The sequence below is a fragment of the Myotis davidii genome, unplaced genomic scaffold (assembly GCF_000327345.1).
Source record: "Myotis davidii unplaced genomic scaffold, ASM32734v1 scaffold162, whole genome shotgun sequence".
NCBI lineage: Eukaryota > Metazoa > Chordata > Mammalia > Chiroptera > Vespertilionidae > Myotis > Myotis davidii.
In genome coordinates, this window is record NW_006300036.1 from 5744136 (window position 1) to 5759233 (window position 15098).

General features: G+C 35.8%; 1 protein-coding gene across 3 annotated transcripts in view; it reads right to left on the reverse strand.

Annotated features, from left to right (window-relative positions):
• Window positions 1-2193: 2193 nt before the first annotated feature.
• The window catches only part of ODF2L (outer dense fiber of sperm tails 2-like), a 38470-nt gene continuing 25565 nt past the window's right edge, over window positions 2194-15098 (reverse strand). The window contains exons 10-16 of one of the 3 annotated variants that reach the window (XM_006776258.2): window positions 12974-13084; window positions 11387-11491; window positions 9115-9273; window positions 7785-7870; window positions 7540-7702; window positions 4990-5115; window positions 2194-2762 (exon numbers count right to left, since the gene is read on the reverse strand). In XM_006776258.2, the coding sequence (XP_006776321.1) occupies window positions 2634-2762; window positions 4990-5115; window positions 7540-7702; window positions 7785-7870; window positions 9115-9273; window positions 11387-11491; window positions 12974-13084 (879 nt within the window). In that variant the 3' untranslated portion in view covers window positions 2194-2633. The remainder of the gene's footprint in view (window positions 2763-4989; window positions 5116-7539; window positions 7703-7784; window positions 7871-9114; window positions 9274-11386; window positions 11492-12973; window positions 13085-15098) is intronic. The other 2 variants (XM_015572125.1, XM_015572126.1) reach the window with 2 other exon arrangements.

Sequence of the window (15098 nt, forward strand, 5' to 3'; positions counted from 1 at the left end):
GACGGGGTGGGGTGGGAACCAGGTGGAAGGGAGCTATAGGGGGAAAAAAGAGGAACAATTGTAATAATCTGAACAATAAAGATTTATTTTAAAAAAAATAGAAGAAAATTTTTAGAGCAAGAAAACCTGTGACAGATACCTTGAGGAAAAGGGCAAGTTGCATGGAGGTCGGATCAGTAGATGAAAGGAGATAAGGAACATGTGGAGAGGTAATAATCACATAAACAACAGAAGAAAACTTTTAGGACTTAAGAAAGTCATGAGGTGTTGACTATCAAGGATGAAGAGAAAATCCTGCCAGCCAATTAGTACTGTGGGGACAAGGGCTTTCTGGGATAGCAGGAAGCTGGAAGCAAAGACACTGCTTAGGGACACCAGGCACTGACTTTCAGTCATACACCAGAGAGCCCAATGTCTGCTTAACATATCACATGGAAATATTAAACACAGATATTGTTGAAGTTCTTCTCGGGTCTGGGAAACTTAACTTTGTCATCTGTGTCTGTAGTATCTGAGTACCAGCCTTAGGGACTTTGCAGTAGTCTTTTCCCTTCTAGCCTGTCTAAAACATTGCAGGTACCAATTTTTAAATGCCATATACACAAATTACTTTGATACAAATTAAAAACATAAAAAAGAGAATGTATTCATAGGCGAGGTAAATGCATGACAGTTGGACAAAAACATTACCTTTATTTATGAAATATATATATACTAGCTGTGTGTCTTTGGAGAAGTTACTTAACCTTTTTATGTTTGGGTTTCCTGAAAAGTAAATGCAAAAAAAGTTAGTAGCACTCATCTCAATCAGGCATAACAATTAAATGAGATACTATATGTACCGTACCTAGAACTTTGGTTCTCAATAAATAAGAGCAACACTGCTGACGGGCGGCTGCTCTTCCACTGCTCCCAACAGAAAAAGAGCACTGTACACAGAACTTTAATTTTAGAATCAGCAGACTTGAGTTCACATGTAGACTTTAAAACGTAAAAGTTTTATACCACAACCATGGTGGTAACCCCTCTATGCTTATATTTTTTCATACCTAAAATAGGAATATGAACACCTCCTCTGCTCAACATCTACCCATCTAGCTATCCACAAACAACAACTGAGTATCTACTATATTCCAAATATTGTGTAATGGCTGCAACAGAAATATGAATAAGATAGACTTCTGCCCTAAGGAGCGCACAGTCTAGTGAACAATAAATACTCAAGAACCTTAGTTCCTTTCACCTGAGTATTTCTTAAGGCTCACTTTGCCTTAGGACAGTGGTTCTCAACCTTGGCTGCACATTAGAATCACCTGGGAATCTTTTTAAAATCCTGATTTCTGGGCCTCATCCTCCAGAAATTCTGTTTCTTTGTTATGGGGTGGGGCCACAACATTAGTAACAAAGAAACAGAATTTCCAGAGGATGAGGCCCAGAAATCAGGATTTTAAAAAGATTCCCAGGTGACTCTAATGTGCAGCCAAGGTTAAGAACCACTGCCTTAGGAGATGAAAAAAGGACAAGGGTCAAGCATGTGTTTTAGTACAAGTACTATGATTTTTTTTTTTTTTTTTTAAGCAACACTAACATTGTCAGCCAATGTTGGGAAGTAAAATTACTATATTTTGCTGTTTTAAGAAAAATACTATGAAGCAGTTGGGTCACTGGGAAGTAAGGCCCTGCAGATGATATGGCATTCTTAGGAGTGAGGGGACCAGAGAAAAGCAGGCCCCCATTTCTGAAACATCTTGGGGAGATTGAGCTTAGTTCATAAGCTGGACTGCGTAGTACACGACTTGCCTCTCAGAGTGATCTCTTGAGACCCGAGTGCCCTTTGAATAAACAGCTCCACCGTCTGAGAGGAATCACTATTACATCCATCCCCTTTTAGAGCATCCTGTTTGGCATGTAAGGGGGAGACTGTGTGAAGCACGTTCTTGTTATCTCTATGTCATCTCAAAAATAAAGACTTTATCCTACAGCTTATCAGGGTGCTTATTTTGACCATCTCATGTGAGTTGGCCCTGGGACAATTATTCAAATGTCAGTTTGCATTTAACAGCTATGACTTAAAACTGTATATTTAAGCCTCACATAAATTATAATGGTATCTTAGCATATACCTGAAACAATATTAAGTACACCAAGACATGAGGTATCTTTAGAAAGTATGTAACTATCCATTATTAAAAATTCATATCCAGAATATTTTCCTTTATTATATTAGTACATTTATAGCTACACAATGTAAAACGATGATCTACATTATTTAAAATCATGTATTTGGCTCATAATTAACATAGATTACAATTCACTTGGATGGTGGCTACAGACACACAAAGAATGATTCTGGCTTTTTTTGTGTATGTATAAAAAATATTCAAAAAACCCAATATAGCTTAACTAGAAATTAAACCAGAGCTAAGTAAAAATTATCCAGCAAAAAAGAATGCTAACATCTCTTGTTTTAAGTTTCAACTGGATAATAATTTTTTAAAAAATCTTTACATAAAAATTCTAATACCACCACCCACAAATCATAAAGTATAACAACAGATAGTATATTTTTTACCTAATCACTTTTTTTGACTCACAATAAAAACCTGTTGCTTATAGAAAATGAATTCAACAATTTATCCAAACATTGTTACATAAGAAGTTTTAAGAAACTGTAAATAATTCTTAATACTCTCATTTTGATTCTCCGACTTTTCAAGACTATGTTGTATTTCTTTCAAACATACTTCCTGATGATGTGTTTTCTAAATAAAAAAAATAGATAATCAATAATGACATTCATAGCAAAGGCTAGTCATAATATAACATTTATATATACAATAACTGACTACATGAATTTTAATTTTTTTAAAAAGACTCCTAACCATCTGATGTGTTTGTTAATAACTTATCTTAGAGCTCACTTTTCTTTAAAATAAAGTAAATGGATAATATTTACTGTGATATATTTTTTGTACTACATATTCTTTTAGCCCCAAATTATTACACATTTCACATGATTAACTTAATAAGTGGGTTTTACTTAAAGCTGTCCTAATTTCTCACATCTAACATGACATTTTAATACTAGTTTTTGCCATTTTCTCTACCTAAAAATTCATATTTTATAACATAAAAATGACTTTTGCTGTCTTAAAAATGGACAGAATTCCAGCTTTGATAATACAAACATTTTATTTTTAGAATCTTTCATAAATAAAATGAACTCTTAATATTATAGGTATTCTTTATATAAAGTAAAAACTAAAAACATAATAAAGTTTAAAAATATTAAGTTGCATATAAATTTCCAAGATATCATTTAGCTTCCAAATAAAATGTAGACACCTTGACAAGAAAAATCTTTTATCTCCCTCCCATCCAGTGTTCAATAATCCCTGACACCTTCTGAAACTGAGCAATGCTCAATGTCCCTCAGGTGAAGTAGGTGGGATGAAGAAATGTGCTAGTCTAGGCTATACAAAGTCACAGAATGAATATAATGCATCTTTGAAGAACATCAATGTTACTCAACAATTGAGAGGAAAAAATACTAATACAAACTACATAATGTGAGGCAGAATGCAAAATGTGCATATATTTTAGGATAAGACTCCAAAGTCACTTGAGGCTCCAGGAAGGTTGGCCTGAGTTAAGCTGCTGAAGACACCCTTAAGTCTGTGCACCCACTCTGCCCCCGACTGGAACACTTGGGCAAAAAAATCTATGAAAGCCTGCTACATGGGCAGGGCACTGTGGTAGACACCAGATACAATCAATTATGAGACAGGCTCTCTGGGTGTTTACGATTCAATTGGAGGTAAGGTTATGTATACAAAATAAATACTGAACTGCCCACTGAAAGGGACAGAATACATAAGCTCCCTTTTTAGCAATGTCTAAATCTATGCTTAGAATTCTAGATTTTTACTACTGTAAAATTTCTCAGGGTTAATAAGAGCATCAAATATTAAATCTATTTATTTTGGCAGCTTTAGCCAAGTACTGGGAGCATTAAAGCAAAACCCATCTCATCTCAGTGTACTTATTTTATTTTTTTCAGAAGCTTTAACTATACGAAGGACATGACATATTTACAATATCAGCAATTCTGATGGTGGATAAAAAAAAAAATTAGAAATAAAGGGAAGGCCTGTGCTAAATTCAAAGTGAAAAATGTTTTGTTCTGATTGAAATTGCCATGGAACTTTTGATGGCAATAAGATTAAACTAATATTACAGGCCAAAAAGTCATTTAACTTTTGAACCTTTCAGGTTTTCAACTCTTTAGACACATGGGAATGAAAAATTAATTTTCCCAGAGTCTCCAGCTCCGGGAAAAAAATTAAGTATCATTATTTTATATGTCATTGTTAAGCAGTTTTCAAGTAATTTAGTCATGACTAGTGCTAGCTTTCATACTATCTTATGCCAGTTGGCTGATTCAGGAATATTTAGGAAAAAACATTAGAAGACTAATTAAACACAGACAATTTCATAATCTCATTTCATGGCTGAGTGGGCCAAAGCAGCCATCTCCTATGCAGATATAACAATAGTGAATATTTACTTAATGTCAACCTGTAACTTTCTAAGATAGAATATTCATTATTCAAGAAAAGTATCAAAGTCTAACTCATAATAATTAAATTGTGAAATGAAAAATTCATAACAGAAACAAAGTAAGTAGAATATCTGTAACTTTCATTAAGCAGCTGTCATGATAAAATAATGTGTACAGAAAGGATCCAATGACACCTCACCTCAGGGGGAAAGGTAACAGAAGCTATCGAGGATGAGGATAACAATTCTTTGGCATAACCCTACATTTTTAATTTGTGTGATTTATATTGTTATTTGTAATAGTATCAATAAAGAAATGGCCCTGATTTCCCTTACTTTGTACTTTAACTGTTTAAGCAAACTAACATGGTAAGAATGTTAAATGCTAATTTATTTTTATGAAAATACATAAGCTATACTAATACTTACACTGTTTATTTTGCAAACAAGTTGATTTTGTTCTTCATTTTTCTTTCTAAGTTCAGTTTCCAGATCTAATATTTTAATTTGTAAAGCCCTCTCTCTAGATGACATTTTCTCTATTTCTTCAGAAACCTGTAATTTTCATTAAAAAAGTAAAGTAACTAAATGTACTTTCTTTAAAGTATAAAGCCTTGACATAGTTATATTATACCTCTTTTTTCTAAGTGGATTATTAATTAGATGTTAGACAACTTAATTAGAAAGTGTTTAAAGTTGTTGTATGTTAAGGAACACATGTAGCATAGTATCTGGAAAATGGCTTAAGATACAAGAGGTATATGCATTTGCACTAGTCTGTAACTTCAGTACGTTTTCTCCCCAATGCCATATTTTTATATCTTGCTGAGACCAATCTCCGCTTTACAGTATTTATATTCACCGTGGTGTCTAGACTGGTGCTAGAATCTAGGAAGTTCTCATTAAATGCTTGGATGGATAGAACTGGGGGACGGCAGGTGATATATACACTTCATGCACAACAAAAGAGATTGAGTTTTCATTCATTCACTTTCCAAGTGGTCTGAATTTGAGTTCTCACATTTCTCTGACTGATTATTTAGTAGAAAGTCTCACTTAGCTATGTTCTTCCAAGGATGCAGATATGTGGGAGCCTATTTGCAAAAAGGTAGGGTTGGAGCCACAATAACGCCAGTGGAGGCAGGGACTACTTAAGGAGCAAGGAACGAGTGGGAAGAACTATCCTCTGATCTAATTCCTATGGACTAAGTTCTAAGTTATTGTAAAGTGATTTACCAAGATGTCTTGTGCACAAATTCTGAGGGCAACTGTGACTGAGGCGTGCTGGCAGTTATGGGAGAAAGCTGTGGGAGAAAGAGCCCTCAGAACAAATATACATGTCCGTGACCATGTCCCGCAGTGTGGACAATGGTGACAGTGCAGTGACAGCACGCCTCATGAAGCAGGAACTAGAGACAGCCCCACAGTCCAATGCAGCGGAGGGAAAGGAAAGGGCACACGCATCTCTGGGGACTCTGAACACTATGAGCAGGAATCTGAGGTCATTAGCATTTCCAAAGTCCACTTAGGCTGAACCCACGATAAAGTCACTTCTTGTTTTCCTCCTACAGGTTGGTGGCGCTGAGAAACCTGGGTTACAATTCTACCAATGGCAGTACATTTTATTACTTAGCTTTTATTCAATGATGTGTCCTTCAATATCCATTTAAATTGGTTTCCCAGAGTTAAAAAAAAAGTATATGACACTTGAGATACAAGAGCCACATATCAAGGATATTGGATTTTATCTGACTCTTGTGGAACTGCCACTAACACACTTTGGAAAGATCATGGGTGGAAGAGAGTTTAGAGGGAATGATTCAGAATCCAGTGTTGGACAGGTTGTTTGAGATGCCTCTGTTAAGTGGAGATATCAAATAAGTAGAATGTCTGAGTCTAGATTTCAGGGGACAAAGAAGTCTGGAGTAGAGAGAGATATCTGAGAATCATCAAGGTATAGATCAGTGGTCGACAAACTGCGGCCCCTTGAGTGTGGCTCTTCCACAAAATACAACGTGCAGGCGCATATGTACAGTGCGATTGAAACCTCGTGGCCACACTCAAGGGGCCAAAGAGCCGCATGTGGCTTGCGAGCCACAGTTTGCCGACCACTGGTATAGGTGATCTCTTTTTAGCATCATGCAATCATAGGAGGAAACTCATGACCCCCATTTTTTCAATTAAGAAACTAAAGTTTAGGGGAGTACTTATCCTGGGTCAGGGTATAATAAACCAGAGACAGAATTCAAATACTGTTCCTGGTGGACACCAGAGCCTACCTCATGTCTTTTCAAATCATTTCGTAAATTTACCTCTTCTTTGAGATCTTCCTGAATCATTTCTCCTCGCCCTCAGGTTGAACTACCTTGTACCCTCCCCCTCTGGATGGCATGTTTGTTCACCTGTCATCTCCCTGCTGGACTATGAGTGTCCTGAGAGCTAAAGCCAGGTCTTATCCATCTTTGCATCTCAGGACTAGTAGAGACACACAGTGAGATATTTATTAAATGCTAACCAAATGAATTTAACTAGAATTTAATTCTTGCGTGTATTTATGTATGCAACAATGTTTGCCCAAAGAAAAGGGAGTTGAGCTTTACCGCTCACTAGATCCTGATCGAAAACAAAATGTTCAATAATTTGCACATCTGTTCTGGTTTTATTTTACTTACTTATTTATTTTTTAATGGGAGGGTAAAGGTGAGAGGAGGAGAATAGTCCTTCAAAGTGTTTTCCATCTCTGCCCTTTACCCTGCCACATCATCATGATCTGGTAAAGCAACCCTGGTCCAGTAGGATATCTGTTTAGCTCCAAAAGGCACAAGTAGGTAAAAAACAAAAATGTAACTGCTCTCTTCACCCTGTCATCAGGATAAAAACAATAACTAACTGTAGGTTTGGCAAGATGAGATACTGTCTGTTTAAAGAGGACTCTTTGGTAAACTAATTAAAAAGTTTCTAAATAAAGGCCATCTGTACCTTTTGTCTTCCTTCTTCTAAAGCAGCTTCCAGCTGTCTAGCCAATGCTGTATATTCTGCAGACTTCTCTTTAAACTTAAGATTGCTGTGCTTAAGACATTCTTCTTGGTTTTCCAGCTTCTTTTCAAGCTCTTTATTTTCTGCATCCATCTGTTCTAATTTTCTTTTTACAGAAAACATATATTTTAAAATTACAGTGTATAGAGAAAAATGCAACACCAATTATAAGTCAATTTAGTACTTACTGTTTAAGGTTTTCACACTTCAACTGAATAAGACAATTTTCCTCTTCCAGAGAAAGCTCTGTCAGAAGATTTTGATTTCCATCAAACTAAAAGAGAAAAATTTTTTCTTGGTTATTTTCTTTATAATAAATTTCTAAAGAAAATATTATTATTACTCCTACACAGAGAGACACCAAGAAATATCACATTGGTTAAGTTTTTAAAAGCTATGCTACCTTATAAAAAATCATCTACTACAAATTTTTCTGAAAGATGGCTATTAAAACATTCTGAAAAAAATGTTTCATTGCAAAAGGTCATTTATTTTATTAAGTCAGTGTGAAGATTTTAAAAACTGTCAAATACTTAGAGTTACTCTTATAATTTTTATTTCACTTTAGTGATTGATAATTGAATATCTGTGAAGTAACTATGAATAAAAAACATATTTGTGAAAAGCAAATTAAATTAACAAGGAAATCAATGAAAATACACTTGCCTACACCAAGACAAAATGTTCTTCCCAATGCTTAAAAAAGCTGTATTTAAACTGTTTCAGAAGCTTTGAAATAAATAAAAACAGTTTCATAATTTCAATTAGTAATTTAGGTTATCTACGTAATTTGACATTTTCTTAGAAATCGCTTATCAGGAATTTAAATTCAGCAACGTTTTGTTTGCATGTTTTTAAAAACAGAATGCATTTCAAGATTAAAATCCAAAGTACATTTGGAAGATAGGGAATCATTCCTAAAATTGTTTTGCAAATACGGAAAAATACTACCATCCTTGGACATGCTTCTTTGAAAAAGAAGTACTTAATTTAAAAATATATTTATTAAGTGCTTACTATATGTGCTAGGCATTGACTTAGAAGATGGCTATGTGGTGCTAACAGGGCATCCTTGATCCCTGCTCTAAGGAAGTGAAAAAGTATGTCCAAAAAAATTGGAAATAATCCAAGTAAACTTGATGTGCAATTCTAATTACAATACACTCTAATTTTTGTGAGATAAATGACATTAACCGTATCCTGACATCAAAATATATATATATACTAGTAAACATAGCATTGCTCCTTCTCTTATGCTATCACCATGTCCTCAAATATCTAGATTTATATGAATAAACCAAACAAGCAATTAATTCTGTTTACAAATTTTTTACTATAAAATACTAGCAGAATAGCTTGCAAAATAATAGTACTGTATCTGCATAAACTGGTACTTTATCAACTGATATAGATGGGAGTAAAATAAATCAATCCCTGACATGAGTGCCCTCAACTGGTGAAAGCGTTCATAAGCGTTGCCTTAACACAGGTAGCAAAGTGAGAATGACGGCTGGACACCTGGCCCTGAAGCTCCCTAATGGTGTGCGCTTGGTCCGCACATGTCTCCTTGTAGTGCTCCAGACTCTCCTGACACTCCTGAAGCCTCCATTCCGCCGCCGTCAGGGAATCGCGGACGTCCTCTAACTCCTTCAGATGAGACTCCATCTGGCCTCTCATCTGAGGTGCGGCATTAGGGAAATAAGTGTAAGATCAGACAGCATTACTGCTTTCACTACCTTAAATACTAGATACGCTGATAACATAATATGTATTTTAGGAATAATGGTCTTAAACTAAAAGATTCCGTCAAATAAATGTGAATTAACATTAAGTTAGACTCTGCTAAGTAAGAACATATAACTCAAAAGTGAGTTATACTTCAGTTTTCACAAAGTTTATTGAATAAATGAACATAGTAATATTAGTGTGGAGGGAGAATGTTTAACCTCCTTAGGAAAAGAAACTTTTGAATCCTGTCATTTATGTACTGATACAGCTGGCATGGTAGCTTTCTAGCCCTCAATCTAAAGTAACTGTCACTTTCTGTCATTCCACCTTCTAATTCAGATATTTCAATTAGAGCAGCCTTGCTGAACTCATCTTAGTCCAAATCGGTGGGCTTTACTGTACTATTTTAAGATAGCTAATATCACCAGTCCTTAGTAGACTATTTGATCATTAATGGTACTATGAAGTAAATCTCTCTAATTTTATCTATGTTAATCTCTTTGGCTACTGCAGTTCCTTACAGTAGCACTTTTGTAGAGTTATGACAAGAAGCAACCCTAAAATATGCTTGTACTGTTAATTAAGAAAAAAAATAACCATTTACGACAGGGGTCCTCAAACTACGGCCTGCAGGCCATGTGCAAATACAAATATTGTATTTGTTCCCATTTTGTTTTTTTACTTCAAAATAAGATATGTGCAGTGTGCATAGGAATTTGTTCATAGTTTTTTTTTAAACTATAGTCTGGCCCTCCAACGGTCTGAGGGATAGTGAACTGGCCCCCTGTTTAAAAAGTTTGAGGACCCCTGATTTAGGATGTTCACAGGGAGGGAAAGCAAGCACCATCTCTTTCCCCGACATAGGGACCACCTAGGGCTACTATGCAACACCTGGCATTCTTAATCACAAAAGGTAAAACTAGAACAAAGCACACCTTCCAAACATCTAAGAGCCCATGAGAAAACCAGGAGACTTAAAACAGTGGAAAAATAAAAGGAAGAATTTCACTTAAAAACAAAGAATTTTCTGGTTTAATACAAATAAGAAATCACTGTGACCTCACAGTATCTGAAAAACTCAGCTTCTGCTCCATCTGCCTTTTGAACAGGGTTTGTAAATGGGCTTTTATTTACAGCGCTGCCTAGCAAAATAGGAGACAGTTGCATTGGTAAGTCTCATGAGAAAAGGAGACCAAGATATATGAAATGATTTTTTCTCTAACGTGCTAAAAATAGGAAGAGTAATTCTAGGAAAGTAGTACACTGCACATTTGGTGGGTTATCTATCTCTGTCTAAACAGCAGAATGCCTGAGCTGGCTGAACTCTCACCCTGATTCCTCACTTGAACTTCTCAGTCCCAACATATGGAGAAAATCCAAAAACAGAGACCATGTTATACTCAGTTGGAACTGAACAGTAACATCCCATGACCTCTCCAGCCAGGAGCTAGCGTCCCATGGCTTTCACTGCTGCTTTACCAAAAAACATAAAAAGACCCAAAAAGGGATGTGGATTCATTTAAAAATTTAAAAATATTCACAAAAACATCATAACTTGCCAACATTGGCCTTCCTCTCATTCTGTTGAAATAGGGTGAAAAAAAGGAAATGATGTGGGTTTTTTTCTATGATATCATTTTTCTTCCAACAAAGCATTTGGCAGAGAATATTTACTTTGCTTTTTTAGACACAAAAGATTTACTGTCAGAAAAACAGGTGAGATTAAAAATAAGAGGTACTCAAGTTTGCATACTTATGGTTGATGAAGCTCAGTGATAACCATTTATTTAGCTATTTAAGTCTGCTCTTGAGTAAAAATAATTAAATGTTTATGTGATCTTCCAAGTATTAAAGAAAAAGTGAAAAAACATTCATAAAAACAAACACCATTTCAAGCCTGGAAGAAACATTATTTCCTCAGAAAGTAAACTCCTACAGAGACTGAGAACAGATAATTCCTAGGTCTGAAATAGAGCAAATAACCACAGTAAAAGATATTTGTATAATATTTATAAAGTCTAAAACATAAATATTACTTTATTATTTAAAATGTCAAACTTACCTTCTCTAATTTTTTATTTTTGTTTTTTGTTATAAGGTTATTTTCACTTAGCAAATTTTCACATCTGCTTTTCACCATTTCAGCTGCTTCTTGCAATTTTTGTACCTGATAATAGAGTATTATTAGAGTAACATCTATTATTTTATTATTAGAGCCATAATATAAAATTAAAAGCTAAAAGTTTGAATTTTCAATTTTAAACAAATCATTATTTCCCTGTTAATATCTCAGTAGGTTTATCTAATGTTACACTTTCTTTAAATATAGGAATCACTCAGTGCTCTCCTCTAATTCACAATCCTTTTATGATTTACCCGTCTTTTCCCATCAATACTTCTAGACCAGCCGTGGGCAAACTACGGCCCGTGGGCTGGATCCGGCCCGTTTGAAATGAATAAAACTATTGAAAACAAAGACCATACCCTTTTATGTAATGATGTTTACTTTGAATTTATATTAGTTCACACAAACACTCCATCCATGCTTTTGTTCCGGCCCTCCGGTCCAGTTTAAGAACCCACTGTGGCCCTCGAGTCAAAAAGTTTGCCCACCCCTGGTCTAGACTCTTCACTTGAGCTCTGAATATTAGAGAGATCTTCACTTGCAGGTCAATGTCACTTTAAAAACCCCGCCTCTGGTTCAAACTAGCTCCCATACCAATTGTTTTACCCTCCAAATCAAAACCTGCTAAAAACAATAGCTGACTGAGTACTTTGTGCAAGGCCCAGAGCCTAGAGTAAGGTAACTCACCCATGATATTCCTACAAAGGAATTAAACCCAACCAACCAGTTGGGATGACATTCTTAGTAACATGTGCCACCAACCTTCATAGGCTCCATTTCTACCTCTGGCTTTGATGACTCACTGGATATCTCAACTCCATTTTCCCATCTAAGCCATCCAGATGCAGCCCCTTCCTACTTACCTACATTATGCCCCCCTTAAGCTTTTATTTTTAGTTCATTACTCTTTAATTCAAATGTTCTCTTCCCATAAAATCAAACTCTTTATTACTGACTATTGTTACCCATTATTCACAGACCTGCATAAATCCCATCTTTCTCATGAAGTTTTTCTTGAATACCACATTTCCCAAACCTACGATTTTCTGTAATTTACGATTCAACACATGTTCTACTCCATATATATTGTCATATGTACTTTTCAGGCATTTCACAGGAGTAAGTCTTAATGAAACTTTGTTTATTGGGAAAAAGGGAGTCTTGGGCTTTAATGACCCTAGAAAGGACTCATATTCCAAATCAATACCATTAAATATACAAGATGACAAACATAAACAAGATTAACAAGATTATATTTGAGGTTTACATTACATCTATGTAATTAATTTTAGATCTACTTTTAAGAATATCCAACACATACATAGACAATGAATGTTTAAATCTGGAATCAGCAGAGTCATCTATTAATACAAATATTTGGGACCTTAAGAAACACTTGGGACATGTCATGTTCTATCAAAAATAATAGCTCCACCTTTCTTCAGTTCTGTTTATGTAGATCATAAACAAATGCAGTGTTTTAAATTGTCTACCTACAAACATTAAAATAATTGCAGTGGTCACCTGAGTTTTATACATTTCAATAAGGTTTTTCTGTTGTTTTTCTACTTCTTGCAATTCTGAGAGTTCATTTTCAACGGAAACAACCTTGTCCTTCAAAGCAGCAAATGAAGTCTAACAAGAAATATATAAATAGGAATTATAAATTATTAAAATTAATTTGTCCTCCAATGCTACAGGATTATAAAAACATAACTCATTTATCAACAAAGTTAATAATTATTTTTGATTGAAAGTAATTACCATCTAAAAATTCATAAGTTTATAAAAGTTAGTAAAACTTATAAACAACTTTAAAAGATTTTTTGCAAGACATATTTTTAAAACTTTTAAAATTTACTGACAAAAAAGACTTGGAAAACAGACCAGGTTCCTAGATGGGAAGACGCATACCAGTTTTTTCCAAATCAATAAAACTTTAATGCAATTTCAAACGAAAGTATAACAATTGGGAGAAGGGAAATATGACAAAATTAATTTAAAATTCATATAGGAAAATAAAGAGGAAAGACTAATGAAATTTTGAAAGAAATACTAAATGGAAAATCTCAGTATTTATTAGATATTAAAATGTATAAAGAACTAATATTAAGATGCTAATATAAGAAATATAGAGGTTGACAACAGAAAAATGCACTAAAATTATATTTAGTATATGACAAAAATTGGATTTTTAAATCAATGGGGAAAATACGGATCAGTAAATAACAGTAGTATATAATTGTTTAACTATTAGAATAGATTCCTTACCTCCATGCAACACTATTTTTTTTCCAACACTATTTTTCATATGTACTAAAAATAAAAAACTGCACTGGCCAGTATGGCTCAGTTGGTTGGAGCACTGACCCATAAACTGAAATGTTTAGGGTTAGCTCTTTGGTCAGGGCACATATCCAGGTTGCAGGTTCCTCCCAATTGAGGCTTGTGCAAGAGGTAATGCTTCAGTGTTTCTCACATCTCTCTCTCTCTCTCTCTCTCTCTCTCTCTCTCTCTCTCTCTCTATATAAAGAATGCTTGAGAAACCCAGATGGCGGCATAGGTAAACACCGGAAATTGCTGCCTTGCACAACCACTTCAAAAATACAACTAAAAGACAAAATGGACATCATCCAGAACCACAGGAAGGCTGGCTGAGTGGAAATTCTACAACTAGAAGGAAAGAGAAAAGCACACTGAGACTCAGAGGGGGTGCAGAAGTAAAGTGCAGAGGTACGGAGGTGCACGTGGAAAGGGCTGGCAACTGAAGACATGGTTGTCTTTTTCAATTGGGAGGGAGACACAAGCTCCCGACTGCTCTGAACGCCAGTTCCAGGTCAGTCTCTGGGGACCCAGATTCATACGGAGAGAAACTGGACTGTCTGGCATTGGGCAGTACTTAAGGGCGGCTTTCTTTCAGAGGAGCTTGCAGCAATTACCATGGAACAGTGAGACCCAGGGCCGCTTAGAGTAGGGCTGAGGATCAGCCATAGCTGTTTGCTCCACCCCGTTGAGTCCCTGAGACCCTGCCCCACCCAAGTTGTGCGCAGAGGCTTTTGCATATAAATGGCCTGGCCTTTCTGTGCCTATGAACCTGGGCAGACTCATTGAGCACCAAGGCCCCACTGAAGCAAGTCCTGCCCTATAAGGGTGCTTCCCATTCAGATCACAACTCCTCAAATCCATAAGGGACACACTCAGGGGGCAGACTCAGTGAGCATCAAAGCCCCGCTGAAGCAAGTCTTACCCCATAAGTGTGTCTCCAGCACAGAAGTTCTCCCACCATAACCACAGCTGATTCTCACAGCCAATTGGCCTGGAGGTCAATTCCTCCCAGTGATACCTACAACAATCAAGGCTTAACTACAACAAGACTATGCACACAGCCCACAAAGGAGTGTACTAAGGGTGTCCACCTCAGGTAATTGGGGAGGCTGAGCTACTGGGCCCTATAGGACACCTAGCACAGAAATCCACTCTACCAACACAGGGAAGCAGGCAAAATACAGAGACAAAGAAACATGTCACAAATGACAGAAATGGAGGAAAGCAAACTCCTGGATATAGAGTTCAAAACCACGATTATAAGGTTTTTCAAGAATTTTTTAGAAACCGATAAGTGAGACCCTCGAGGATATGAAAAAGGACC